The sequence below is a fragment of the Rhea americana genome, unplaced genomic scaffold (assembly GCF_003343005.1).
Source record: "Rhea americana isolate MKP2758 unplaced genomic scaffold, rheAme1 scaffold_388, whole genome shotgun sequence".
Taxonomy (NCBI): Eukaryota; Metazoa; Chordata; class Aves; order Rheiformes; family Rheidae; genus Rhea; species Rhea americana.
The window spans coordinates 41206-68895 of NW_028186521.1; the positions used below are offsets into that span (position 1 = coordinate 41206).

Consider the following 27690-nt stretch of genomic DNA (forward strand, 5'->3'; position numbering starts at 1 on the left):
GGGGGGTTGGACTAGATGATCTCCAGAGGTCCCTTCCAACCTTACTGATTCTATGATTTTTCCAGAATGAAAACTGACAACTACTCTTACTCTTCACTTCTGCTGTTTTTAATCTGTAAAACATGTCAATATCAAAATCTTAGTTCTTACTCTGAAAGAATTCCTCCATGTTAAGAACTTCTTTCCTAAGCCTCAGATGCCCAGTTTTTGAACTACAGCCTGGAACAAGAACTGCTGTGCCTAAGTTTTTTCCTTACATATGGTGCAGCTGGCATRAGAAGACAAGCTTGACTGCCCAGGAGAGCAGTCTTCCTTAGGAGCTATGTGTGCAGAACAAACATAATTCCCTTGAGCCACGCTTCTTTCCAGAGTCAATGCATACTGCTTTTAGCTCATGTATCATCACAGTATCTAACACCTGATAAAACAACAAAACACAAACAACCCACTGTCTACAGGGAACAAGCCTTCTTGCATCAAGGCATGTATACCACTGGCACTTCTCTGCACTGAGGCACTGTTAAGAGACAGGATCTATTAGTTGTATGGATATCACACAACTGTGCAGTGCAAGGCTTTTCTTCCTGCGGAAAAGGGAGAGGAGAAATACTCGTTTTCAAATCTAAGAAATTTCTGAAACTATGTAGTAAGTTTCTTCTGGATTTCCTCAGTCTGTTCAGAATCTGACTTAATTTGGTATCTGTCTAGAGTGGAAATGGAAAAAAATTCGGATTCAGCACCTTCCTTGAGATAGGGGATGAAGAAGAGATGAGAAGGCTGATTCTTACAGCCTAAGAAGCATGTGGTGAACATGCAGCAACCACCTGTTTGAATCAGGTCAGCTCTACATTCTACAAAGGTAATCTATTTGGATTATCAGAARAAGACCCTCATTTGAATAATGAAAGTTTTTAATAAACTTTAATGTAGGACCAGCAAAGTTATGACTACAGGGCAGTAGTGCGGTGATGTGGACAGAAGCTCTGTGCTACATGAGCATAGTAGCTGCCAGTGGAAGAAAGGTTTACAGTATCAGCTGTATACAACCACTTTTAAAAAGATGGAATAACATACACAGAAAGTCACTTAACCTATGATTTCATACATGTTGTAGCATGGGGCAGCAATTTCTAAACTACTGCCACGCTGAGCCGCTATGGCTACACAGCACGGCCAATGTCAGGCAGAGATTCAAGCTAGGATGTTGGAAGAAGCTTGTGTGTATTGTAGTCAGTGGTCAAGGTAACACTTATCATGCCACAACAGCACTAGACTGTGTGTTTCCAACCTGGAGTCTGTGCCAGTGCCAGTGTCACTATTTTAGACCATCACTTCATTATGGGAGCACAAGGCAAAAAATGTAAGCACTATGATGATATCACTGATGAAGCAGTTAATTCTACTACTGTTCACTTGCTATTTTATAATGAATAAAAGGTTTTCTCTTCTTTAGTCTATGTAAATTGCTTTATGCAGGAAATGGACACCACTGCTGGCACACTACCGATGGAAAAGGATTTGAGAACTTGTGATCTTCCCTTGAACTGATGCTGGGAAGCAGTGGAAGTGGGAGAGAGGACATGGCAAGACACTCCAGTTGATGCCTGAATAACAGAAGGAAGTCACTGCACTGAGACTTTGGGTTTTGGGGCAGCACAAAGTGCAACCTAAGAGTGAGTCCTGAATGGACATTCTGCTCAAAGGGCAATACGGATTTATGATGGTGGAGATTGTCCACTGCCTCACGTCCTTATACAAATGCATTGCCTTTCTTTACAGATAGTTCCTGTATCAGACTTGCTCATGGTCAGATGACAGTAAATTAYATTTTTGTTGTGTTTGTTGCTGTTGTTCTATCAAAGTGCTTATTAGACATTATCCCAGTAAAATACAGAGGCTGGATTTTGTGAAAAGTCAGACAGCCATGAAAACCCTTGAGGTCTACTCCCTCTTATGGATACTCAATGCAATGTCTCCTTCCCGTTTCAAAGCTTTCTTTTTCTCTCTCATTCTCCATAATTTCCAGCATTTCCCTCTTCTTCCGCCTGATCAAACCTCTGCAGCCAGAACAATAATAATAATAATCTCCTGCTGTCCACTGTTAGCTAATGGATTTTCATGTGACCCCCTCCCCAAAAGAAAGACTGATATTCTTTTACTGGTTCCTCCTAGTTCGTCACAGTCCTATAAATTTCAGTAGGACTTCAGTAAGCATCAGAACAGTCTGCCCTATCTTTTCCTATGTTTCTGGGCTACAGTCATAGTCATAAGAGTCTAACTTTGATCAGTGCATACGTGGGCCCAGCAGCCCCTGTGCAGAAGATAATGGGATGGTCAAAGCCATAGGCCACGGCAGAGCTGCATCTGATGCACATCTGTAATTTAATGGGCCCCTTGTAGCACCTAGTGGCTCTGAAGGGAGGTTCTTGTCTAAAATGTGACTGGTAAAGAAGGACTCGGGAGTCTTCCTATTACTGTTCTTTGCTGGCTTTGGCTCAGCTGGGGGAGGGGATGTTTGTTTTTCTCCTCAGAAATTCCCAGAGAGGAACTCTGAGAGCCAAGATAGATCATCTCTTTTTCCCATCAACACTAACATTGCGTACTACGCAGGTCAAATTAAACCCTCGAGACACTGCTATATTCTCCTGCTCTTTTCACACAGATGTCCAATGTGTTTGTCCTGTGGTCAGCAACCGGCCCTCAGTTACTAGTTCTGCTGGTAAGGCACACAGAAAAAGCAGATCCAGCACTCCCTTTCAGTGTGTGCCACTTTTGCAGGGTAGGATAAGTCAAAGATCATCAGAGTTGTAACAGCAGCCCCAGGTCTGATGTAACGGGACAATCTGACCATGGGGGAAAAAATCTGCATTTTAGTTCAGTCACTTTTCATTACACATTATAGCAGTTCCTGTTCTCATCTTTCCCTCTGCTAACAGCCTTCTGAGACATCTGTCCTTTGGGATAGGAATGCCAGTGAGGGGGAATTTGTATAGGGAATGAGTGAAACCCCTCTGCGTGAGTGTTTGGTTATGAGCATGATGCACCGTATGTTTGTTTCTTGAGAAAGTCCACACACACCTCATGGTGTGTTGAAAGTGCCAGAGCCTTTATCATGAGGCTTGGTCCCCAAGCAGTGCACAGGCACTTCAGCTGGCTGGAAATTAATAGTTTAAGCAGTAGTTTTTGGAAGGTGGTGCTGGCAAAAGGGCTCACTGCGCAGGAAGGTGTACACACAGTGCTAAGGCAGTGCAGAACAYGGATGCACCTCAAAATGGGATGTACAGGAGCAACTGCTTTACTTGCTTCATGCCAGCAACAGTGAAGCTATTTAAGTTCTTTAATTCAGCCTCAGCTTGTTTTGTAAATCTCACTGACAAATAAAACGTAAACCTAAGTTACACAATCATTTTTCTGCCAGATACTGCAAATTGTCAGTGCCAGCTCCAGACTCTGTGTGGGGCCAGACACCATTTCAACGTGGCTTGCGCACTGATAGTGCTGTATATGTCACAGACCCTCACCTAAGTTACATATGAATAAAAGCAGATGTGAAATTTTAAATTTTGTGAGTCAATTTTTTTATAGGGTAAAACAAAGTTTGCAGAAAATTACTAAGGTCAACAACCCATTATGTGACTAATGAGAAAGGAAGTTGGTCTATGAATGTTTTAACTTTGATGACACATGAGGTTAACTTACAGGGTCACAGGACAGGTAATTATGTACACAGAGCTAAATACATGCCTCCAGCAAGCACTTGTGAACCTTTACTTATAGGTTATAGGGTTGAATCTCCTCACTTATGCCCCCTGAAAATATTCTRGTTTTACATCACCCTCCTTTCCAGGAAATCTAATGCAAAAACCTGTATTAAGATAATATTAAAGGTGCTCATCTAAGCAGACACCACTGAAAATAAGACTGAAGATCCAGTTTGGTCACCAACACTTTTGGACACAGATACTACCTAACTTTTTCACATAATAATCACTTGCCATTAAGTGCTTTGTGCACAAGGAAGGGATGCCTTCTACCTCTCTTGTTTGTGGTCAGGTCCCCTTTACATAGTCCCTGTTCTATGCTGAACAGAGCTGCTGGCAAAGGTTCTCTTGTTGGTGTAGGACAGTACAGAAATTGTGTGTGTTAAGGTGGATGGAAGAGGGGACAGATGAAGCTGGTGTGAAGCTTGAGAGCACTGATACAGGGGCTGCAGAGCTAAGGAAGGCATCAGCCAAAGCTCCTGCTCACCCTAATGATGCTGAGCCAAAGCACTGTCTGCAGCTTCTGTCCCCTAGACGGGACGGCGGGGAACTGACGCTGTTCAGAGCTCAATGGAGCTGAGACAGGAACGCTGAAGCTTATGCTCACAGTCAGGCAGGGATGTTGGGCTCAGATGAAACAATGTCCAAAGCGTTGACACAAACAGGGCTGTGCACAGAGAGGAAACATCAGCTGACAATCACGTTTAGTCAAATGGTGCTGGGATGAGAGAAGGCACTGGCTGATTCCCCTGTACAGATGGATGCAAGCACAGTGACCATTGTCTGAAATTTCTATTCAGCTGAATGAGGATGGAATCAGTTCCCATTCATTTCAAACAGATGATCATGTTGATGTTTTCTGATGAGCTGGCTGCCACTAGGACTGTTGGGCAGGGTCCTAGGAAAGTGAGGGGTCAGAAGAAAGGTCTAAACAGACTCTAAATTCACATTACTCTGCTCTATGCAGCACAAAGCTGAGGCACTAACTTAAGTCTTRTAGCACTAATATAGGAAGCAAATTTCCTCTGGGTACCAACACCCTAAATAGACACTGTATGACATCAGCAACAGCACTGAAGGCATGAAGACATGAGAATATGCAATGACATGAGAAAGACCCTCCCGTCCCTGACTACAGGCAAATGAAACAAGATTTAGTGTGCCAAACCTGAGGCATGAATGCTCTTCACCTTCCTCTAGCCAGGACAATGCTCCATCTCCAGGCAAACCTAAGGGCTCCTCAACTTGGTTTTGTCTATCAGAAGGGCTAAAGTGAGCCTGATGTTTCCRAGCTTCCCACATTTAAACCAGCTGTGTGTTGCAACCTGGGAATGGAGCAGAGCTGGTCCTTGCGGAAGGCATCCATGTGGCTGTCTGGAAAGCTATAGAGGAGGAACCAAATAAACAGCCCGGTAGTGCTGTGTGGCGTCTGGCAAGAGGCGTTTCCTAGAGCGCTGCCATTCTGTTCTCCCTGGTGGTTGGCCCTGTCCAGCTGGTCACCGGAATAGGGATGCAGACTCGAAAATTCAGCAATTGGTAGAAAACGACAAGTAAAATCGAACATGAAACTGCCCAGAGGTCTCTGTACRCTCTGGATTTGCTTTCACATATGGAAGCAACATACATGTAGGTAGCTAGTTTCATACACACTACAGGTAAAAAACAAGTTGAACAGACAGACAAACACAGAAGCAGCACAATCAAGACCACACAGCTAGCCATGCACAATAGGGAAATTCATGTGTTGGACACCCTGGATTAGGAGCACATGCCACAGATTCAACCTTCCCGTGCCTTCTCAAGCCTGWGGATCACCTTCTGGGGGAGGAGGGAGGGAGAGGGGATTCCTGCCATTCAGATCAGGTGACATTGTTTAAGGCCTGTTCCAGGGTCCCACTGCTTAGCCCTATCTGCTGAATACATAGAGTCACCGATTTGCCAGTAGTACTCACAGCAGCTGAGACTCACATGGGGTGACAGACCAAGGAGGTGTGCATGCAAGGATTTCTCTAGGAGTGATTATTAACCAGTTTGGTGTGTGTGTGGTGGTGGTGAGGTCAGGTGAAAGCAGGGGGTCAGTTTTCTGAACTGTCCCTGCAGTTGTCTCAGGTAAGCAGTTATCCAAGCTGAAGTATGTGTCAGACAGTCCATGTCTTCTCTGGAGGCACAATAAGCCACCTGGAGTCAGTAACTAGGCTGGAGCTCGAGCAGCACTAAGGGTGCCTCATAGAAGACAGCAGTGTCCTGCAGGTCTCTTCCAGACACACTCTTCACTGCTAGTCATCTGAACCCAAGTCCCARATTGTTATATGATTTCAGATGCAGAAAGAACATAAAATGCTGCTTTCTCTGTCTCCTAACGTACTCTGGGAGATGACCTATGGACATCCAATAACTGGGAGGACATGAACCCAAAAGGAACATGGAGCTTTGTGTGCCTCCAAGCAATTGCATGGTGGGGCATCTGCCGGGAGGAACTAGGAAAAGAAATGTTGTCTCCTGGGTGGGAGGTAGCTAACAGTCCCACTTTTGTCAGAGTACCTACTTATGTGGTCGTCAGAGTTAAATTAAAGGCAGTCCTGTCCCTATGCATGCCTTGCTTGATGTTCCCTGGGCAGCAGTGACTGGGGCACATGGTCTCCTTCAGGCCACATTATGAATCACATCAAAGCCAGAGGGAATTTCCTCAGTTCTCACCTAYAAGGCAAGCAGCACAGAACACCACGACACAGACATGCTCCTGGAGCACAAGAGGACAGGTGGGGTTGATATTAATATGCCACAGCAAGCTCCACTCCATAGCCTCCTCCAGCCCAGGGCTGCAGGAGACTGGGGAGTGTGACTGGCACATTGGCACACGGAGCAGCACAGGGGAGACGACATGAGATTGCTATGAGATGAGAACATGCTCACTTACACAACTCGCCCACCCTCCTGAGGCCTGAGGCGGTTCTAGACAGAGCAGCGCGGACATGCAGATGTGAGAGCAAGAAGAGAGGCAATGAAAGAGAATGTTAGCATCAGTCCGGGTGTAATAACAACACGGAGAATGAACAGACTTTATCACAAACCATTCTGGAACCACCGCAACTCCCAGAAATCACCACGTGATTGGGGTGGGCTGGCTCCTTGTAACACCGCCCGTCCCCTGTCGTTGGGGCGACAGCTGGACGGAGGAGGCTGAGCAGAAAGGCCAACCCCAAAGCAGTCAGAGGGCTCGTGCAGTAGTCCAAGGGCACGCAGGAGACTGCATACGAAGCACTGTACTGCAGTAAGTCCTGTCATGCTGTGTACTACGGCACGTCCTTACTGAACAGGTATCTGATCAGTGCTGCAGAACCTGAAGGGGGTCCCAACAGTCCTGTACACATGCAGCAATATGCACTGTGCAGTGGTATTTGCTCTCCTTTGCCTCACTTGGTGGAAGAGATTAAACCCTTCAGTGCCAAGCGCAATACAGGACAGAAAGTCTTTGACCTCTGGGAGTGGCATGACTGAAATTCAAACAGCTCTAAGGTAAGTGTCAATCTTGGGATACAGCAAAGGGACCCAGACAATTGCCACCAAGAGGCTTTTGGGAGCCAGTTAAGTTCAGGTCAGTTCCATAGTCACAGAGTTTACATTCATGTGCTTATTACAAGAAATGGTACATTCATAATTGCATGAATTCAACAGCCAAAGCCTGAACAATCCAACAGTGGCATTTGTAATAGCTAAGGAAAGAAGAAAGGAGCAGGAGAAAGAGAAAAAAGGAAAGGGCTAGAACAGAAATTTGGAGAAGAGCAGAAGAGGGTGGGAAAGAAGAGGGGAAAGAACATACGCATGAGGAAAAAATGCTCCATAGCAAGAACAAGAGAATGAGAGTGGCAAATACAGTTCAATATATTTTCTGATTGTACCAAATATCTGTGTTAAGTATTTTGTTTTTATGATTGTGAGACTAACAGCTATAACTAAAGGTCAAAGGAGTATTATTAGGACCTTGCAAATGACTTAATATTTCCCAAAGGGGATAATCACAGTTTCTCTGATACGGAAGTTTACTTTAATCCTTTGCTAAGAGTCCATACTATGCCGAAGTACTTCCTCAGGGCTGGCAAGCATTCCCCTTCAGGAAATACACTGGAGGAAAAAGCCCAACATTTGATATCCAGTAAGTAGACGTACCACATAGCATCTTAATGGTAGGGGAAAGAATGACCTTGCACCCCTGTCTGGGTGCTGAACTATTACCCTGAACTTTCTAACCTTTTCTCTTGTGCATTGCAAAATCCCTCACTACTGGCTATCAGAGGGATGGAGAGGACTCATTTCAGATGACACTGCCCACCTCTTCCAAACAGAAACTCTTCATCTCCCTGAACTGCCCTTTCAGGTCTTTCTTAGTCCCTGAAATTCCTTACTTTGTATCAGAAGCTCTATCATCAATGTTTCAGTTTGGTATTGGTGTTACAAACATAAAGGATCACCACTGGTTTCATTTAGAGGGTCTTTTTTTCCAGGCAAAGGGGCTGCAATCAGAATGAAAACAAAATCACAGGAGCAGTGTACAAGAGCACTGCTACTTCTTGCCTGCACCAGACTCCAAAAGAAAAGCAAGAAGTAACATAATCAGTAAGTTACACTCTTTCAGTTTTCACTTTTTTTCATTCATTTGTTTGGCCAAACAAGGGACTGCAGGTGGAAAATACTGGCTAGTAACTGGTACAGAACATAAATACCAGGATTAAGCGAAGACTGCACTGTTTCAGATAGAAGATCTAGCTTAATACTGAGCAACTCAAGGTGAACACATACAGCCACCCCCACAGAGGTATGGCCTGGCTTAGAAAGAAGCATGGTTATCCCCTGGGAAATGCCAGTGGCTCTCTAGTGAAGGTGCCATCCCAGCTGTTTCATGGTAACAAATCTGCTACGCTTGATGAATGACGTAGAAGAGCAAGAGGACTTCTAAACTCACTTGGAATGGCATCCCTCTCACGCTTTTCAATATAAGAGGGACTGGGCCTGCAGCCACTTTTATCCTTGGGCAATTTTGAGATGGTGATATAAACAGAGCACAAGTCATTAAGACATACGCGCTCCTTGCCTGCCTGTGCTGCTTTCTGGAATAGCGAGAATCAGGAGCAAAAACCTGGGTGTCAATAAAAACATTTACAAGAATTGCAAGGTCAAAGCATTATCGACTTAAAGTCTGCTTATGCCTTATGTGAACATCAAACTCTTGTTGCGCTCCTCTGATTTCCTCTTTTGGGGAAAAGGCCATTTAGGGCTAATATCTATTGACTGCTTTGTTGTTGCAATTCTACAACCCACTTCATGTTCTTTCAAAATTCCCATATGCTCCAGATGAGAAAAAGAACTTCCAGTCTCTTCATGTGTTGCCTCTGGGCATCTTCAAATCACTCTCTTAGTAAGCCTGCACTTGAGAGTTTGAATAAACACGACAGATTTGCAGCAAAATTGCTCTAAGCTAGTGTACAGGGATCTTTCTATATGGTTGCTTTGCTTCCTATTCATTGACAAAATATTCACAATTTGCATGCATCTTATTGAATTTCTGCATAAGAAAGGGAAAGCTCCTTCTCTGTGATCTCTCCTTTTTGTCTGTTAAGGCCCTGAAAGGAATACTCTCTGCACAACTGTTCTGTGCTTGGCTGATAAAATAATTGTATCAAGGGACTTTCCCAAGACTATAATTAGCAATGAAGTAAAACTTTCAGACTTTCATTCTTCTCTCTTTTGGGTCACTTCAGCAATGACATAATCTTGGTGGGACACAACGCTCTTCTTACCAACGTCTCGGCAACACCTGCACTGTTCTTCCTAAATCACAGTCTGGTAGGGAAATATGAGCTGAAGTCAAGGTTTGCTCTTCTACTCACTCTGTGGAATAATGGGTGCATGAGCTGTGATTAGTACATGTTAGTGACCAGATGAGGTGAAGCCAGCTGTGCTTGCTGTGATATGGACACATGCTGAGACTTATTACCCACAATGCCCCTGTCTCCTTGTAGGCAGTGCACATCAACATGAAAAACAAAGTCTACCCACCCACCAGTGGCAGGAAGCATTGAACTGGTTTCAGATTTTTGTGTCACCTCTGAATCAAAGCACTGGTTTCCATGCGTTCATCTCTGAATTATTAATCTTCCCTGCATCCCCTAGAAACTCCCACCATGTTTTCAAATACTCAGCCTCCATCAACTTGCTTCAAAAGTGGTTTGCGCTTTCCCCTTCTAATACTGTCTGCAGTGTCATGTCCAAATGGAAAAACCACAGAGGTAGATCGAGCTCAGGAACGCCACATTCTCAGCCCCTCTGACATCGTGTAGTGAATGCTGGAAAAATGACATGGCAACAAGTGAAGCACCTTCACACACACTATTCTGGAGCTGTTCTCACAAAGCATGGCAAACTCTCCCATCACCTGGGAGTGCTCTTAGCACTGCTGGTGCTCACGCTGCAGTACGTCTGCGTGAACAGAAGCTTCTTCAYGCTGCATGTAGAAGGGGATTCCATGAAGTGAAGGATGCACTTTTCATGGTTTTTATAAAGATGCCTTAAACACCTTTAAGTACAACTGCTGCAGGAAAAGAGAATTAGGACTCACCCTGCTTCCATTACTTGACTGCAATTTTGTCTTAGTCTTCAATGGTTGCAGGTTCCAGCCTGAGGTATCAGGAAAGGCGAGGTATTCTKTGCTGCTCCTGTGCTCACAGAATAGCATGCTGTTGTGAGCAAAATYTGGGGACTCAATCTCTCTTGGAAACCACAGGCTTTGTGATCATTAACAGTGAGACTTTTTAGAAAGGAATACAGGTATTCCCTATTTCACCTCATCAAAAGACACTGTTTTCAATCCAGTGAGACCATCTCCCTGTGATGTCAGAGGGGAGGAGTTCAGTCTGCAAATACACCTATGCCCAGCATTGCTGCCTGCACACTTGCACAGGATTCTGTTCCTCAGCTGAAAGGCTATCATCTCTCAAAACATGAATACAGTGCAAATAACTTCCTGTATGCCACTGACTCCCTTTAGGAAAGGTGCTGAGAAACACAGATCTCAGCTTGATAAATGCCAGTCTTCAGCTTTTCATCAGCTCTCCATGGACAATTCCCTTGATTGTGGAAAGAAAATTCGTATCTGTCTTGTGCATGAGTTTAGACACCATGAAGAGACAAAAAGCCTACAAGGAAACAGGGGGTTGTATCTGCAGTGGCTGAAAGCTTGCACCAGAAATGTTACACCATTTAACTGAAACAGAATTAATTGATGAGTTTATATAGAAAGAGGTAGCTTTACCCTAGGAGCTAAATGCCTAAAGGGCTTATTTTTCTTCTCTCTCTCTTTCAGATCTGTAGAAATACAAAGCAGTTGTGGGTTTCCAGAACAGCACCTGAAAAACTCAGTTTTGCATCTAAAATTCTGCTTCACATGATACATTTGGCATGTTCGCTTTTTGCTTTAAGATAAAGAAAATAAACAAACAAACGAAAAAAAAAACCCTTTACAAAGCACCCTCTAACCCAGAGTCTTGGCTGAATTAGCTGGATCTCAAAATTGGAAATGTGTTGACACTTCAAATACTTCTGGCTTGAGTCAACTTCTGCTCACATTTAGCTTTAAGGTCTGGCTGAGCAGCATCATACCCAAGCTGATCAGCAGAGGTGGGAGGCTTAGGTCTGAGTTTGACTATGCACAATGAGAAATGACACAATCCTGATGAGGCTGGATGGCCATGCCAGTCACATGACACAACGACATTAAACAAGAATGCCATCTTAACATATGCTTTAATGCTGCACATTTAACATGTGAATCACCCTGAAGTGCATGATTTCAGCCTTTGGTACCAAGATGTAGTTCTTCAGCTGGCATTTTCATAGCTAGCTATGACTCACTAGGATCACTGATCAGAAATGTGCACCTCCCATTAGTGAACTTCAAAGTTTTATTATGATAATGGCTGTCACAAGACGAATATATTTCAATGTTCAGCAGTAGCTCTGAGCTGCAAGTTCCTTGAACTGCTTCTGAACAGTGAAGGATTATAACACAGTGGTACAACTGTGGGGCACATCTTGTTGCACTAGCTCTGCTCCAGGTTAGCTCAGTAGTTCATGTCACAGGAAATGCCGTGACATCTGGTCATCTTCCTGCTGCTCATGTTAACAAAGAACATTGCATGTTGGGACACACAGTTATCACAGATCACATTCATATTAAATATGAAGATCGCTGCTGACTTAATATCATAACAGACATGCTATGTTAAAATAATTGTCAGAGTAGCTCCCAGCTGAGCAAAGTTTGTGTGGCCTGATTCAAGGGTCATCATATATTCCCATGAGACTGTATGATTGGAAGTTGTCACACCGCTCTGCTGTCATCGTCTCTGCCAAATGATGGCGTCACTGTGAACACTGTGCTGAAGGCTGTGTGCTGAATCTGAGCAAGCAGGCACACTACTGCTTCAGTAGCAAAGCCTTCCTCTGAAAACACTCCTGCAGTGCATAGGCCCAGCACAACTTCCCTCACCAAGCTCAGCCCTGGCCATTCCCACAGGGCCTGAGGAACGGGAAGGATGGAATAAATAGTCTCTCTATYGATTGCCTTAACTCTGACCTTATGTTCTCATTCTCAGTATTTCTTGACCTCTTTTTCAGTCACTCTTGTCAAACATCCTCCTGTGGAAGACTGTCTTGAAAGGAGATATAGTCAGAGTTATTTTGGAGAAAGCAGTTTCTGTCTTCTGTTCCTGGAGGTCCCCAGTCAGGAACCTTACAGACCTCTGGAAGAGAAATGCACCAGGGCCTGTGCTACAGACAACACTTAMAAACAGAAGTTACCTGCTCTTAGATGTAAATACTGTAAATTCAGAATGTAATGTGTTTAGGAACAGATTTCAGTAACGAAACCTGAAACTGTATGCAAGCTGTTCCACCTGTTCTCAGCAGTTCTTGTAGCTGTTGCAGCTCCTGTGAATGACAGTAATAGCGACAGCAGCAATTACTTGTGGATGGTTTCTCTAAGTAGCACCTCATTGTCCCTAAAAGTCTTGTGGCACTCCAGGATATGTTCTGGCTTTAGAGAAGAGCTTCAGTTTTGACTCATGACCTGTTCTAGAGCAGCGTTAAACATAAGAATGGCAGGAAGAGCTGTAGTGCAAGTAAGGCCATAGCCCTTCAGTTCTCCAAATGCCTTACTGAAAGACAGCAACACAGGCTCTGGCTGCAGCATCATCTGGGCTTTCATGCTGCCTAACCAGAAGAATGCACCATCCTTTAGATGAGATGAGAAGAGATGCTCAAGGGCCATCCCTTCATGGCAGTAGCAGTCAGTCCAGCATGGCTGCATCTCACTCCTTAGCAGCACTTCTGTTTTTAGAGTCGTCTGTGGTAAGACCTTTGATAATACTGCTACACTTAGGACAGCCCCAGAATTAGAAAATGTGTTCTGAAATCAGTCATCCACTAACTGCTCTTTACATTATTTTCTGAATTTACAGTAGTTTCATAAAAGAGAGGAATTTTCACAATGAAAGAGAGTGACTGACATCGTTAAATATTCTATTTACAGCTAACTTCCTACRAAATACGTCTAGTCTTTGACATAACCAAGAGTATAAAAATTTCAGAGATGAAAGGCCATGACTTTCAGAAAAAGAAATGAGAAACATTTAACTTGACAGGACTCAAAAATGCCAAACATCCAAGGGCAGGAGGAATAAAGGAGAGGAGGACAAAYTGCATTTTCCTTCAACAGTGCTAGGCAACAAGGTGCTGGTAAGGAGGACAGGGCCTGTAAATAGAAGAGCACAATGCAGCAGTTGTGTGTCACAGGGCACGAGGTTAGGTGGAGGGTCTGCTGCCTCTGAGAAAGACGGGGATCAGAGAAACATACTATTTACTGTGAACACTGGAATCAAAGGGAGGTGGTGGTAGCCCTTGAGGTGTGAAGGACAGGAAGGGTTAAAAGGAGAAAGAGGGTGAAGAACTGGTGACCCCTGAACACTGTGGGACATACTTGCATATAATTGCTGGGAGGCTGCATGGAGAAGAAAGCAGGGTACCTCACTGGACAGACATAGGAGGCTAGGGGTCTTTGGCAGGAAGGAGAGGATGCTTTTCAGAAACAAAAGATACATAAAGAGGTTACTSAGTTCTGACATCACATGAGAGGCAGTGGGAGTTACAGATGCTTTTCACTAGTATCTCTAGGAGACCAAATGGGGTTGCAGGCATATGATCCAATACCCCTCTAGCAACATCAGGTGAGAGAGAGCCAGCTGGACCTCAAAAGAGGTCTCTRTAAAGGGCCAATGTCTTGTACAGGTAAGCTGTTTAAGATGCCATGCCTGGTCTCTATTAAAAGCCGAGAATATTCGAGTTCACAAACTTCACAGAAGATACGTGCAGTCAGCACTTTTTAGAAATAAGAGGCACAGCATGCCTGATTTCAGAAGGGTCCCAAAATGCAATTAAACTAACTGCACTCAGCATAGGACCCAGTGGTTAGCAACTAAGCAGTGCAGGGAGGAGAGATCATGTGTGAAACTCCAGTCTCTAGCAGAAGGTCATAATGTGCATTTAGGGCTGAATCCAGCAGAGAGATAAAAACATGTAGTAGAGTGAGATCCAGAGACTTTATTCCATACAGTGGTAATAACCACAAGTTTGGTACCCACTGAAAGGTGGCTTATTAGTCCAGCTAGGCTGGCACTGTCAACATAGGCATTAGTAGGGGGACAAGTGACAAGTTAAGGATGTAGTCACTGGAACACCCTTAGGGGTATGTCAGTTTGAGAAATTTGCTCCCTCATGCTACAGTTTGAAACACCATCAGCTGTGTTAGCACCACACGGAATTGTAACCCACTGTTGCAATCATCTGGTTAGAAAAAACCTTCCCCAGGAGAAGGGTTCCTTTTAGCTCACAGTACCCTGCCGAACTGGCACCTTGCTGACCCTCACCAATGGTCCACATCAGCATCATGGAACTGCTGTAAATTGTCATGCCTGCTATGATCAAGAAGTTGCCAGTCAGATCAGCTTACTGTGGCTTTGCTACCAAAGAGAGCGTTTGTGTGGCTACCCCCTGAAATGGTAGCGTGAGCCTGGAGTTTTGGAGTCACTTCCTGTTTAACTTTTCATATCAAAGCTTACAAGTGTTTGCTCTCAAATCTCRGTCTCTAATTTAGATGTGGTTTTGTTTTTGTTTTGTTTTACAGTTAGATCAGTGAGCAAACAGGGGTGAAACCAAGGGCAAAAGGGGCCACTGCCTCCATGAAAGTAACAGGTTGGAATAAAATTATGTGTGCAGGCACTTCAATGGGATTGGCACTGCAGACATGCAGAGAGAATGGCAGGTGTTTGGGACTGTGCTGGATTCTGCCTAGGCCAAGAGGACCATGGATAGGATTGTGGTGCTCAAAGAGCATGAAGGTCACAGCTACAGTGTAGGAGAAGGAAACTGGTATCTCCTACATGTTTTGAAGGCTAAAGGAATCCTAGTACAATTTTGGAAGAAAAAGAGCCTTCTGCATATCCTGGAGGTTCATATCATAACTTTCTGGGTTGTGATCTTTTCAGATCTCATAGTTTGACAATGCTCTGAGCAGGCCTGCACTGGGAGAAGAGAACTACAGGGGTGAGAAGATCTGGCATGATGGGGCAGTCAGTAGACACCTCTGAGGCAACACTGGACTCAAAGGCTCACTGGTGAGAGGAGGTGCTGCATGGAGGTSTGTGTGTAATTCAGTGCTGGTGCTAAGAAGAATACAGTTGATGTGAGTGCCAAAAGGGGAGCAAATCTGAAGTCTGACTGCTTGTCATTGTTAAGGACCACATGCAATTTCTCCTAATTACATATTGCCAAGAAATCTCTTTGCAGTTCAGTCAGAACTAATTCATCCCAGAAATTGAATTGATTTGTATCTTAGCTAAGAAAGGTCATGTGTAATGTTGCTGTGGCCTTTTTAAAGGCTATCATATTCCACCCTAGTGACGGCTTTCTTTCAGCTGTAACTGCGCAGAGTTCTAAATATACAGTCTGACAACATTTGGAGATCCTTTGAAATGAAAAGCACTAGAATAACATACATTGTTATTAATTGTTCAGGAAAAAACATTTAAAAGTGGAACCCACAACTAAATACAGCAATTTAACAATAGAATCAAGACAGAGAAGGAACATGAAACAACAGGAAGGCAATTTAAAGGGAAAAAGCAACAGTGAAAGGCTCTGTTTGTGGTGGATATAGAGAGGAGCCATGACCAAACAATGCCAACTTCTAGAAAGTATGTYTCAGCATTTTCTCTGACCTGTGCAGCTCAGAAGTCTGACATCTCTGAAATATCCCTCAAAATGCACCCTGAACTATGCAGCACATTTACAGGCCACTTCTACTTATGCACTTCCCTGCCATTTTGGGTACCTAAACTCTGCACAATCCCCTCCCCTGACCAGTGACCAGTGTCTTACCGTGCTGCGACCACAGGCGACTTCTTTCCGGGATCTAGTGGGGACCCGGCTGGTTCTTCCCCCAGTGATCGTGTATCTTTATTCAGCTGCTGTAGTCGGGAACTTAGCTCACTGATCACAGTTGGCTTGTCATCATCAGCCCCATGGATTGGCCTGCTCTCCATGGGGTCCCCCCATAGCTTGGACCTTCTCTGAAAGAGGTAGCGTGGCCGGCCAATGCTGGCTGATGCCAGAGTGGCCGCATGTTGCTGGGAGATGAGCTCGCTGTCCGAAGACTGCTTCAAAAGTGGGTCCCTGAAAGTAACTGGCCCCTTGCTGAGCTGGGACTTGAGTTTTGGCTTTGGAGGCACTGGTGGCTTCTCGAGTATAAAAGTTTGTCCATCCGCAAAGGAAGTGTATGTGTCAGTAGGCTCCCCGCTTTCTGAGGACAACGTAGACATGCTGGAGACCGTAGAGATGGTGCTTGTGGTCTCCAGGTGATGGTCACTTGAACTTCTGGTGTCCACCTCTTCCACTCCCGAGTCTGCAGCAGACTCTGGGGCTACGGGGGCATCAGAGGGCTTCCCTGAGGGTGTTCCGCCAGTGGTAGAAGGTGCTACTGCTGCCGCTGGTATGGATGGCGTGCTAGGCGTAGCCAGGTGGCTGACTGGTGTGCCAGGGGTGGTGACCAGTACCCCRTTTGCAAACTCATCTGGTGGAGGCACCAGCCCTATCTTGGCCAGCTCCTCCCTAGTCTCTTCATCACTTGAAGACAACTGAGCTGGTGGGAGGGTAACCGTGTAGGGCTCCACTTCTTCCTCCGAACTCCCTTGTCCCAGCGTCTTGTCAGAGGCTGGACTGACTGGAGGCTTTCCCACAGGACTAGGTTGAGCCTCTGCTTTGGGAGACTCTGCTGGCTCCGTGCATGTTTCAGGGACAGCTGGTTTCTCCTCTTTCACCTCAAGTTCTATCTCATCTTGGCCATTACTTGTGGCATGAACCATGATGAGGCCAGCGGTCTTCTGCTGTGATGTATCCACTATACTAATGATCATGGACTTCTTGTCTTCTTGTTTTTTCTCCTCTTTCCCAGGTGTTTCTGCTCTTGCTTCAGTTTCTTTTCTCAGTGTGGATGGAGTGCCCCACTGGCTCTTTGTAGGGGCCAAAGTCCCAGAGTCTGTTCCAATTGCCCCTTTGCCGCCAGGAGAATATGCAGGTGACACTAAACTCTCCAACTCCCCCCTCTCTGGTTCTTTGGTTTGGATGTCCACAAACAGAGGTGCTGCTCTTTCTGAATCTGGGCTGTGAATTGGGGTGGGTGACCGGGATGGGACTTGAGTTGAGAGGGCCCGTTCCCTTGCGGCCAGCGCAAGCGCCAGTGGTGAGTTTGGATCCAGGGGCTTTCCTGTTAGGGGGTGGATGAACGTTGATGATGAGCTGCTAATTAATGGCTTTAAAGCTGAGACAGGGGAAGGCAGTAGTACATCTCGGCTTCCTAACAACCGCTCATCAATAGACCTGGACTGCTGCAAGGATGGCATGTCACTGCTGGGGGGGCTTCCTTCAATGGCCCCAACTGAGAGGAAGACAGTGGATTTCCGCTTCTCATCCAGACGACGTTCTCTGTCCTTCATGACACCAGCAATGGCAGTGGCGAAAGGGATGCTTGTGGCTTCAACCTGAGCAATGCCAGTGTGGTGCTGATACTCCACTCCACTCAGGCGATGGCTCCTGCGGGTGGGAGATGGTTCCCGTGTAAAGCCTCCAGTGATAGACAGTGCTGCTCTTTCCTGTGCATCCTCTACTTGTAGCTGCTTCACAAGAGGACTCTTCTTTCTCTGTGGCTTAGTGGGAGCAAACAGGCTGACATTGAACTGACCCATATTGGCATAAGGGTTGTCAATCACTCTCCCCTTCCTTTTCAGCTTTTCTGGGGGGGTTGCAGATGGGCCAGGTCGGGGGATCTCTGTTGGCTCCACGGGAAGATGAGAGGAATCCTGTAGGATTATCATGGATCGGGCCCTCTTCTGCCTTTCAGGATAAGGTATGGAAGTCCTTGCCTGGTCATACATCTCAGCTGCACTAATGACCTGTGGGAGTCCATGGAGTTTGGCCTCCAGGCTTGGCTTAAAGCTTGATCGTATGGTATCATAAGCTCTTCCTGGAGGTGGAGGTGGAGAAAAGGAAGGAGGGGGGGCTGTGTCAAAGTAATATGGAGAAGGAGGTGGGGGTGGGGCTGTTTGAGGTGGTGGTGGAATCCCGTGTCCTTCTCTAACAGTGTCTTGCATTGACGTGCTCCGGGGAAACTTCCCATCTAGCAAAGAAGCAGCAAGTTTCTCGTCTTCACCTAGAAAACCAGAAGAACAATGAAATGAGAAAGGACTTCTCCAGAGCATCCAGAGTGACAGTACTACAAATTGCATATAAGACATCCCTTTCTTCTCCCCATTCCACTTTCTTTCTGAACGGACTTTCCAGTTCATATTTTCTTTCTTTGGTGTGAGCAATTGTAGTCCAGCTCTTTGTTCATGTATTTAGACACTCGGCACAGAAGGGCAGTCACAGATTCTTACAATGTCTTATATTGTTATAAATCCATCGGACAGTCCTGCCTAACACTCTCCAGGCCAATGCAACACTGACACAGTCAAACACTTGTTCTATCAAACTTTCTGACACATAACTACCAAAGTGTGAGACAGTTGAGTGCAACCAGGCTGTGTAACTTACAGCAAGCACTGCCACCTTTCATGTGCAGATTCTCACACTCTCCAACTAGCTGTTCTCATGTTACACTTCCCTCTTCTTCCCTGTGAGGGGTTACATATGTTTAAATGTGCTAGACTGAATTCAGAAGCAGAGTCTAGTAGAAATGCAAGTTAAGTTCCCACAGAAAGTCAAATTCTGCCATTCCTACTACTAACTTACTGCCTGGGTACACAGTGAGAGCTTTCTCAGATACCAGTAATACTCAGTGAAAGAATATCAGAATCGTACTATGAAAAGCAGAAAAGCAGCATAAAGGAAAACATATTAATAAASTAAGGATAGTGACAGAGAGGATAGAGGATGCAAGTTAGCCAGTTTTGCTTGCTCTAGTCTTCTCTTAGAGCCTGCCCCTCTTTACACAAGTCTGCTTTGCTATTCTGATCACTTATTTGCTATACCTGATTCTATTTAATCACAGTTCAGCTGTTTTCAAGGTTTAAAGGTAGTCTTTAAAGAAAATGCCCAAGACAGCTTAAAGCCACATCTTGGCACAGCAGTATGATGACCATCTTCTGTTGTCTCCAATGCTTTTTCTTTAATGCCCACAAGCATTCAAAGTGCTCTGGCATCTGTGTACTGCATTACATTAGCAGTTTCACCAAATGCCTGTGGATATAGTCTGCTGGGAGGAACAGGGAATATTTTTGCCAATCAGCATTGAATTTTACTTCTCATCACATTTTTCTTCTTCAAAGCCATGCTATTTTTACTGAATGCTTTATAGAGATTTTTGATACCAAGCGGCATAATGAGCTGGAAACATGAAACCAGTTTAAAGAGAGACTGGATAAAGCTATGGAAGACAGTTTTTTGTTGGCTAGTATGTGCATAGAAACCACTGTGCTGAAACTAGTACCTGCCTGTGTAGGCATTCAGAAGAAATATCATATCTTCGCCCTGTCTTCACTCTTCCTTGGGCATCTTCTTATGGTCAGTATTTAAAATAGGAACTTGTGCTAGACAGAGCCATAGTTTGACTCAGTATAGATATTCTCATGTACTTAACAGCATAAGGATCCAAAAAGAAAGTCATGCTTTTATGCTTAGTTCTACTTCTCATTTGGGAATGRTCAGGTGTTGAAACTGAGCTCTGTGTTTGTTACCATGACCAGACTGTTAGAGTACCTGGTCTAGCACCCTTAAAGATTGTTTGCGGGATGTGCTGCCCATCTTGCAGACAGACACTGCTGTGCCTCAAGTGCAGAGATATTTCAGGATATAAAATAGGAAAGCTAGTTCATCTCTGTCTTTCCTAAATTTCCTAATCTGCAAAGCAGAATTGCAAAGCGGCTGCTGGACCAACAGACAGCATTATGAACAGCCACTGGCTGCTGATGATGCAAATTCTTGGCTGTTGACTATGAACAGCTGGCTGAATTGAACCTTTAGCAACCACAAGTCCAAGCTTACAGGCCTTCCTGTGGATCTTTTAATGCATTAAAAACAAAGTTTTTCAAGTGAGGAAAGGTGAAGGGGACAGTTAGATAAGCGTGTATTCACAGCATTGGTATTAGTTCTGTTTTACTTTACATAGCTGTTTTTCCACTTTTTCATTTTACTCTCTGCTTCCCACCTGACATTTCTCTGTACTGTAAGCATCTCTCCTGCATTTTATTTTTTAATGAGGTGGTGAAGTGCTACTCTGTACACTTCAGAAAATGATACCTGGAGGACTACTGAGTTCAATGGCCAAGAGAACCTAGAGACACTAAAGAAACAGGTTTGCAGGAATCTCATGAATTTTGACAAGGGCAAATGCAAAGTCCTACATCTGGGAAGGAAGAACCCCTTGCAACAAGACAGACTGGGGATTGACTAGCTCTGCAGCAACTCCATGGAAAAGAACTCAGGGGTTTTGGTAGACAGCAACCTGAACATGATCCAGCTCTGTGCTACGACAGCCAATGAGACCAAGAGCATCCAGGGCTATATGAACAGGACCAAAGACAGCAGGTAGAGGGAAGAGATTGTCCCCTCATTCACCCCTCATGAGACTACATCTACAATACTATATCCAGTGTTTAACCTCCCACAATACAAGGAAGACATCAACAAACTGAGAGTTCAATGGAGGGCCTCCGAGACAGTCAGGGCTGAAACACTTGCCCTGTGTGGACAGCATGAGAGAGCTGGGCTTGCTCAGCCAGGAGAAGGAATGGCTTTAGTGGGAGGATCTAATAGCAGACTTCCTGTACCTATGGCAAGGTTATGAATGAGATGAAGCCAGGCTTTTCAAAGTAGTGCTTGGTGATAGGACAAGAGGCAATGGGTAAAATTGAAACAAGAGATTCAGAACAGATAAAAGGAGAAACTTCACAATGAGGACAGCCAAGCAGTGGAACAGGCTGCCCAGAGAGGCTGTGAAATCTCCATCCTTGGAAATTTTCACAATCACACTGGAAAAAGCCCTGAGCAATACAGTCTGATCTCATAATTGACCTTGCTTTGAGTAGGAGGTTGGACTAGAGACCTCCTGAAGTCCCTTCAGATTTGAATTATTCTTTAATCCTATGATAGAAGAGAGACTTCATTCCAGTTCTGATTCAATCTAACCATCGCCACTACTCCTAGGAATTCCAGGAATAATGTCTGTTCTCTGTAAAAAAGAACATCTCCTATTGCTTCTCAGCAAGAAGATCAACACTCAAAAGAAATCACTGATGAAAGAGGTGGGAGGAAAGCATATTCTTGGCAGGCTCTTTCTTCACTACCTGCAACATTCACCATTCTGACACRGCTCCTCTGCTCACTTTATCTGTGTGCTTGCTATCCAAGTCCTGCTTACACAACTATATCCATTTACTCATCTGCCTTTCCTCCTCTCTGCTCTCTCTTATGTTCTGTTGATGTTTTGCCTTGGTGCTCCACTTGTTCATCTCTCCTCCAGTCCCGCTGAATGTAAGGGTAATGACTCTGGGTCAGACCAAAGGCATATCTAGCCCAGTACCCTGCTTGAGAGTGACCARTAATAATCGCATGAGGAAGAACAGAACAACACAGCAAGCATACAGTGGTATTTTGCCCCTTCCAAATACTTCGCCGGCTACCAGCAATTTGCTGATCAAGAACTGCCTGAGTCAGAGTGCCTTAGTATTTAACCCTCGGTGGACTTTTTTCTTCTATACATTTGTCCAGTGCTCTTTGAACTCATGCAAATTTCTAGCATTCACAATACCCTGCAGCAAAAGGCTCTGCAGCTTATTAGCACTATACACTGACTTACCTCCTTCTCCATTTTTGAACTTCCCTCTATCAGTTTAATTTTTACCAGTCTGTTTTGTAAAGACCTTTTACAAGTTTTTTTTTGAATTGTATTGATATGTTATTATGTTTAATCTTTCACTACTGTTCCTAACATGGAAGTGAACCAATCTTTTTTTTAATGCTTCCTGTCTGTATGTATATAGTATATTGTAAATACAGTCATACCAAGTAAATTCCATCTCTCTCTCTCTAAAACCTGACTTACAGGATATTCACTCTATAGCTAGTATCATYCCATGCTATCTGGACTCCAATGTATTTAATCTTGATCAAGAATTATTAACAAAGTGCAAGCATTATTCTATCTAAACTTAATGTTGATTGAATTGTGATCATCAAATCACCTATTTATATTTTGCAAAATATAGACTTCAGTGCATAAAGAAACCAYTCAGTGAAGTTTAAATATTATCATGCAAGTCAGACAAAACCCCTCCCTTAACATGGAGAATCATCTGTTTATAGTTAAGCATGGGGCTAATTACTATCGAGTTTTATTTACTGTCTACACAGGATATCATTCTGCTCAGAGTGTCRCGAAGTAAAAACAAGGGCAAACAATAATCTCTTGGGAGCCAGCTAAAAACCTGATGTCTTGATTAAGTATTGAATTTATGAGTACCATTTAATCCCTGGGGAGAAGGTGGACTATGCATAAACCCTTACAGAGATAACAAGCATACAGCCATACAAAAATCCCTTCAGTGAAAGCAGTGCTGAGGACAAGGGTCTTGATAAAAGGTTAGGTGCCAGCCACATGATTTGTGAAAGCAGCTTAGCTGTTTTTAACTTGATGAAAAGGATGGAGAGTGATTCTATTAGAGTTTATTTAAAATACTGCTAGCTAAAAGCATGGTTTCCTTTTTTCTATCTCCACTCCTACTGACTGAAATGTTAACAGTTAACTATTTGTAGCAAATACATTCATTTTTTTTTTACTTTCATCTTAACATTTCCCTGTTGCTAAATGTTGTTTCATGTTAATGGGGAAATCACAACCCAAGGGAACGGCAGTCTGTATGAGAATTTGACTAACTCTTGCAGCATTTAGAACCTTCCACAAGACTCAAAGGCAGCCCAAAAATAGCAGAGCATCTCTTTACTAATTTGAGCACTGATAGAATAGGGTATCAGCAGAGAAGAAACGTTTCCCAATAATAAGTCAGAGTCTCACCAACATGCAGCACAACAGCAGGGAAAGTTCCTGTAGRTTTTTAACTCTTGAACTAGATAATCTGTTTTGTCAGATCTCAACCTAGTAAATACCAATGTGACATCTGATATTCCCCTTGGGTCACAGGAACATATGTGACTTCTGATCTCTTTGCTTCCAAGCACACTTCACTGCTAGAGACTGAGTGCTCCTACCTCTTCCAGACCTTGTCCCTATACCACAAACCAATGTTCTGCCAGGTGAACACAAAACTTGGAAAGCTATTCCAAGTTCTCATGACGGATGGTGGAGGTGAGGCTGATCCCCAAGAAAAGAAAATACTCATCTATCACAAATGGCATGGCACTTTGTTCTGCCAGTGACCTTCCTTTTTGCCTGACTCAGACGGTTCATCTTCGATGTTCATAACTGGAAGATTGCATGTCAATGAAAAATAAACAACTGTGTCCTTTTGCTAACTGCATTTGAGATTTTGTTACAGCTGTCTTCAAACAGCATATTCAGTATCTCCATAGTAGTGGTGCACATACGGTTCCTATAAAGAGTAGCAAGATATCATCAGGCTCACTCATGAACTATAGGGACTGGGGTATGCAGGACTAAAGCGCTTGAGTCAAAACAGATACCTCTCCAGCAATCAGGAGGGATCAGTGAAGAATACTGTCCTTGAACACCCCAGAATAATTGGTCTCAAATGAGAACACCCTCCTGTATGCACACCCCAAATACAGCTTGACATTACCACAAGCCTCATGGTAAGTCCCTCGCTACATTTTACAATATGTTCAATGCATTATTAATTTCTAAAGCAAACGTAAAACCTCTCCATAACGCCTTCGGGATTGTTGCCATAACAGCCTAAATCCCTGTGAGAATGTAACTTTGTGCATTAATTTGGGATAGCTAATGAGGTACTCTTTCTATCTCACACTCCAGCATTTTCAACTTTGCATTCCCTGTGTAGGGGTGACTGAGCCGGTCACAAAGCTGCCCCTGAGCTTTGCTGGTTTACAACTCAGAATATTAAGGTGCTAAATGCCAGTGCTCTGCTCATTTTCAAAAGTGGAAAGTGGGTGGGAGTTGCAGTTTTTGGGTTTGTTAGGCTGACATCAGTTCGAGGCAACAATGGCACACTGACAGGAGGAGGACAAGGAAAGTCAATAGCACTTCAAAGAAAAGTGAAAATAACAGATACTGTGGTGGTTGATGCTGCACAAAATTTAAATCAATTCTTGCAAGCCTAAAAACCTACTTAGAAAAGTGGAAGGCATTGTGAGTCCATCCAGTATCTTTATAGAGGATGGTCGTGAAACAAAACCACTGAGAGAAGTGCCAAAACTGATGGTAAAGCCTGTTCCTACYGTGCCAGATGCTTCGTACCAGGGCAGCCAAATTGGGATGCATCCTCACCAAGCTCCCGAGCTGGCAGGCAGAGCAGGAGGAGCCTGGCACTCTCAGCATTTTTTTGAATACCAAGTCACTTCTTATTTTCTCAGCAGTGACATGTTAGTCAATAAGATACACCTGCAACCTACAGCTAGTATTTGCAGCCCATGGTGTTTGTAATTGACAAGGGGACATGAACTATTCCTGTCCTTGCAAAAACACCATCTATATCATTCTGATGTTCAAGGGAGGGATTCAGCAGGTGCCATGACCATTCTGCAGACTTTCAAGTGTTTTTAATGTCTGATGTTGGAGCAGATGGCATGGTAGCTATCTTGGAAGTCTGTCAGAAATTCTCTTTTCTATCAGGCTCCACACTGCAATAAATTTCTTTTTTTTTTTCAAATTTTTGTCACTGTATTTCTTCTGGTCTACTTTCTTTGTAACAAGTCAAACATTAATTACTTTTATCTCAAGAAATTTCTAGATGCAAACATGAAATGCTATGAAATGCTTTGACCTCTTTGCCACACATCCCTGGGAATCTTAATCAGCTGCATTTGTGGGGGATGCTGCAATACTCAAATAATTCAGTGCCTTTCTTCACCAAAAAAAAAAAAGAAAAAAAAAAAAAGAAAAGAAACCAAAACAACCAACCCCTGTTTATTTTTCATCAAGTTCTTTGCTGCTAGTAGTGGTTTTTATGATGAAGTCAACTGTATGAGCCTGTCATGGTGGGTGTAAAATGACAGCTCAAGAAGGACTACTAAAACAAGTCAATTGCAACCCAATTTCTACTCCTTGGCTGTTTTCTATTTTAGTTTATCTGGAATTCCAAACAAATTAACCAGTTTCTAAGATGCACTGCTTTTGGTGTGCATTGTAGAAGGGAAATTGAGAAAAGAAGTTGCTATCCCCTACTGATCAGGGATCGTTCTCATTCAGTTCAAACAGATGYGGGCAACTCTGAGCTGAGCATAATTAACGGTATTATTGTATTTATTGTAGGTCATGTTTGGGTGCTGTATTTGTGACAGCTTCAACCATTCTTGCTCAGCACAGGGAATCTCCAGGTCTGTTTTTAATCTTCCTCAATACAGGTTAAATTTTGTCATTCTAATCCCCTTGTTGACTGGTAGGTGTATAGCTGTAATGGCTGGTAAGCCAGTCCAATGATCAGGGTCCCAGCGTTTTAGGTGCCGAACAAAAAAAGATATCCCAGAGACATTATGTTCTATGCTCATGAAAGAGGTAGAACTGTATAAACCCTACAGACTTCAAATCCTTCCTCTTACAGTTCTCTGCATACAGCTATCCCTGAAAATGCACCTCTGCAAGAATGTCTGGTGGAGGCTCAGAGGAACTTCTGGAGTCACTGACTCTGCTTTCAAAGGCAAAAAGCGCTCCTTACAGGCAAGCATTTCATCTTTAATGTATATTTTTGCAGTTTTATGATCTCTTGTTGAGTTCAGGTGTTACTTCACTCAATATCGCCCCTCTAATACGATTTCCAGCTATTTGTGGCTTGATTATACCTCAAAAWACTTCTGCTTAGGAACATTTTCACTAACATGATCTTATCTCACAGATAAAATAAATATCTAGGATTTAGTAGGTACTTTAGATATCACTGGCCACAGTACGCTTGTCTACTACCTCAGCAGTCCTTAGATACTCTTTACACTCCAGGGTCAGTTGTGCAGGATTCATCTCTCCCTAAGACCAAGTCTAAAACACATCAGGTATGTTGATATGTTGAAAGTGTCTTATTTCTCTGTGTTCACTATAGAGGGATTCTGGGCACCTTGCTGGAGATTTCTGTAGTGTTGACATATAATGCTGGATGAGATGAATCCCATCCTCCATGTACTACTGATAATTTTTACCTTAATGAGAAAWCCCACTTGTTACTTTTACTCTAGCCAGACATAAGTCTGTGGRGTCAGTGATGTGGTGATCCCAGGTAACAAAACAGTCAGCTCTTCTCCCTTTTAACCATGTACATTAACAGTATTGCAACATATGAATAACAAATTAATGCACATATTTGTTTTCAACATTGCATCTTATCATCTGTCCAAGTTGAGCTTTAATCTCAGGTTTTCAGAGTTACATGGATTTTATGTCTGTATATTTCAGAGTATGACAGAAGCTTTATCAGTATGGTATATAAATACACACTAGGGCAGTTCATTAAACACCTGCTCCTTTTTTTTTAAGATTATCTCTTAATTTGTTTTTCAAACTAGTCATACACATATTTGATTATCTCCAGCTTTCTACTACTCGTGGCCCAAACTCTCATGGGACTACAGGCAGCAGTTGATCTAGTATGTGAGGGATATAYGCACAGTAACTCTGCATCAAAAAGTGCATTCTGAATACTATTAGTCGCATTTTTCAACTTATTTTTTTATATTCTTGTTGGGATTATGCTGCTCTCAGATGTGGCTCTAAGCAGAAACTGTTCTGGCCTCACCATCACTATCAAATTATGCCTCAGGGTTAGTTAAAGTCAATACTTAAATCACGCAATACACTATTTTCTGCCCCTTTTCTTCATGTTCCTTCTCTAGGGGCTCACCCCTTCTCTAGCGGCTTCTCTACTTAATAATAACTTACTCTCTCCAGCCCCAACCTACATAGCCCTCCAACATTGCTAACACTATGGCTTTCTCATAAAAATTAATCAAATATATAAATACTCATGCAGAGCAGTGACTCCCAAACTGTTCTTTCTGAAGCACACCCCAGCAGGGCTTAATGTGAGGGTGTGGTGCTTCAGCAGTGGAGAGTGTCYATCTCCTTGTGAGACCATGTAAGCGAATGCCGCAGTGAGCTCTGAGGACTGCTCACTATGGCCTTATGGAC

At 43.7% G+C, this 27690-nt stretch overlaps 1 protein-coding gene across 1 annotated transcript in view; it reads right to left on the reverse strand.

Annotated features, from left to right (window-relative positions):
- Window positions 1-27690, reverse strand: part of LOC146591093 (SH3 and multiple ankyrin repeat domains protein 3-like) — a 184340-nt gene that overhangs the window by 13626 nt on the left and 143024 nt on the right. The window contains exon 11 of the mRNA XM_085313471.1: window positions 16248-18573. Coding sequence (XP_085169597.1) covers window positions 16248-18573 — 2326 coding nt within the window. The remainder of the gene's footprint in view (window positions 1-16247; window positions 18574-27690) is intronic.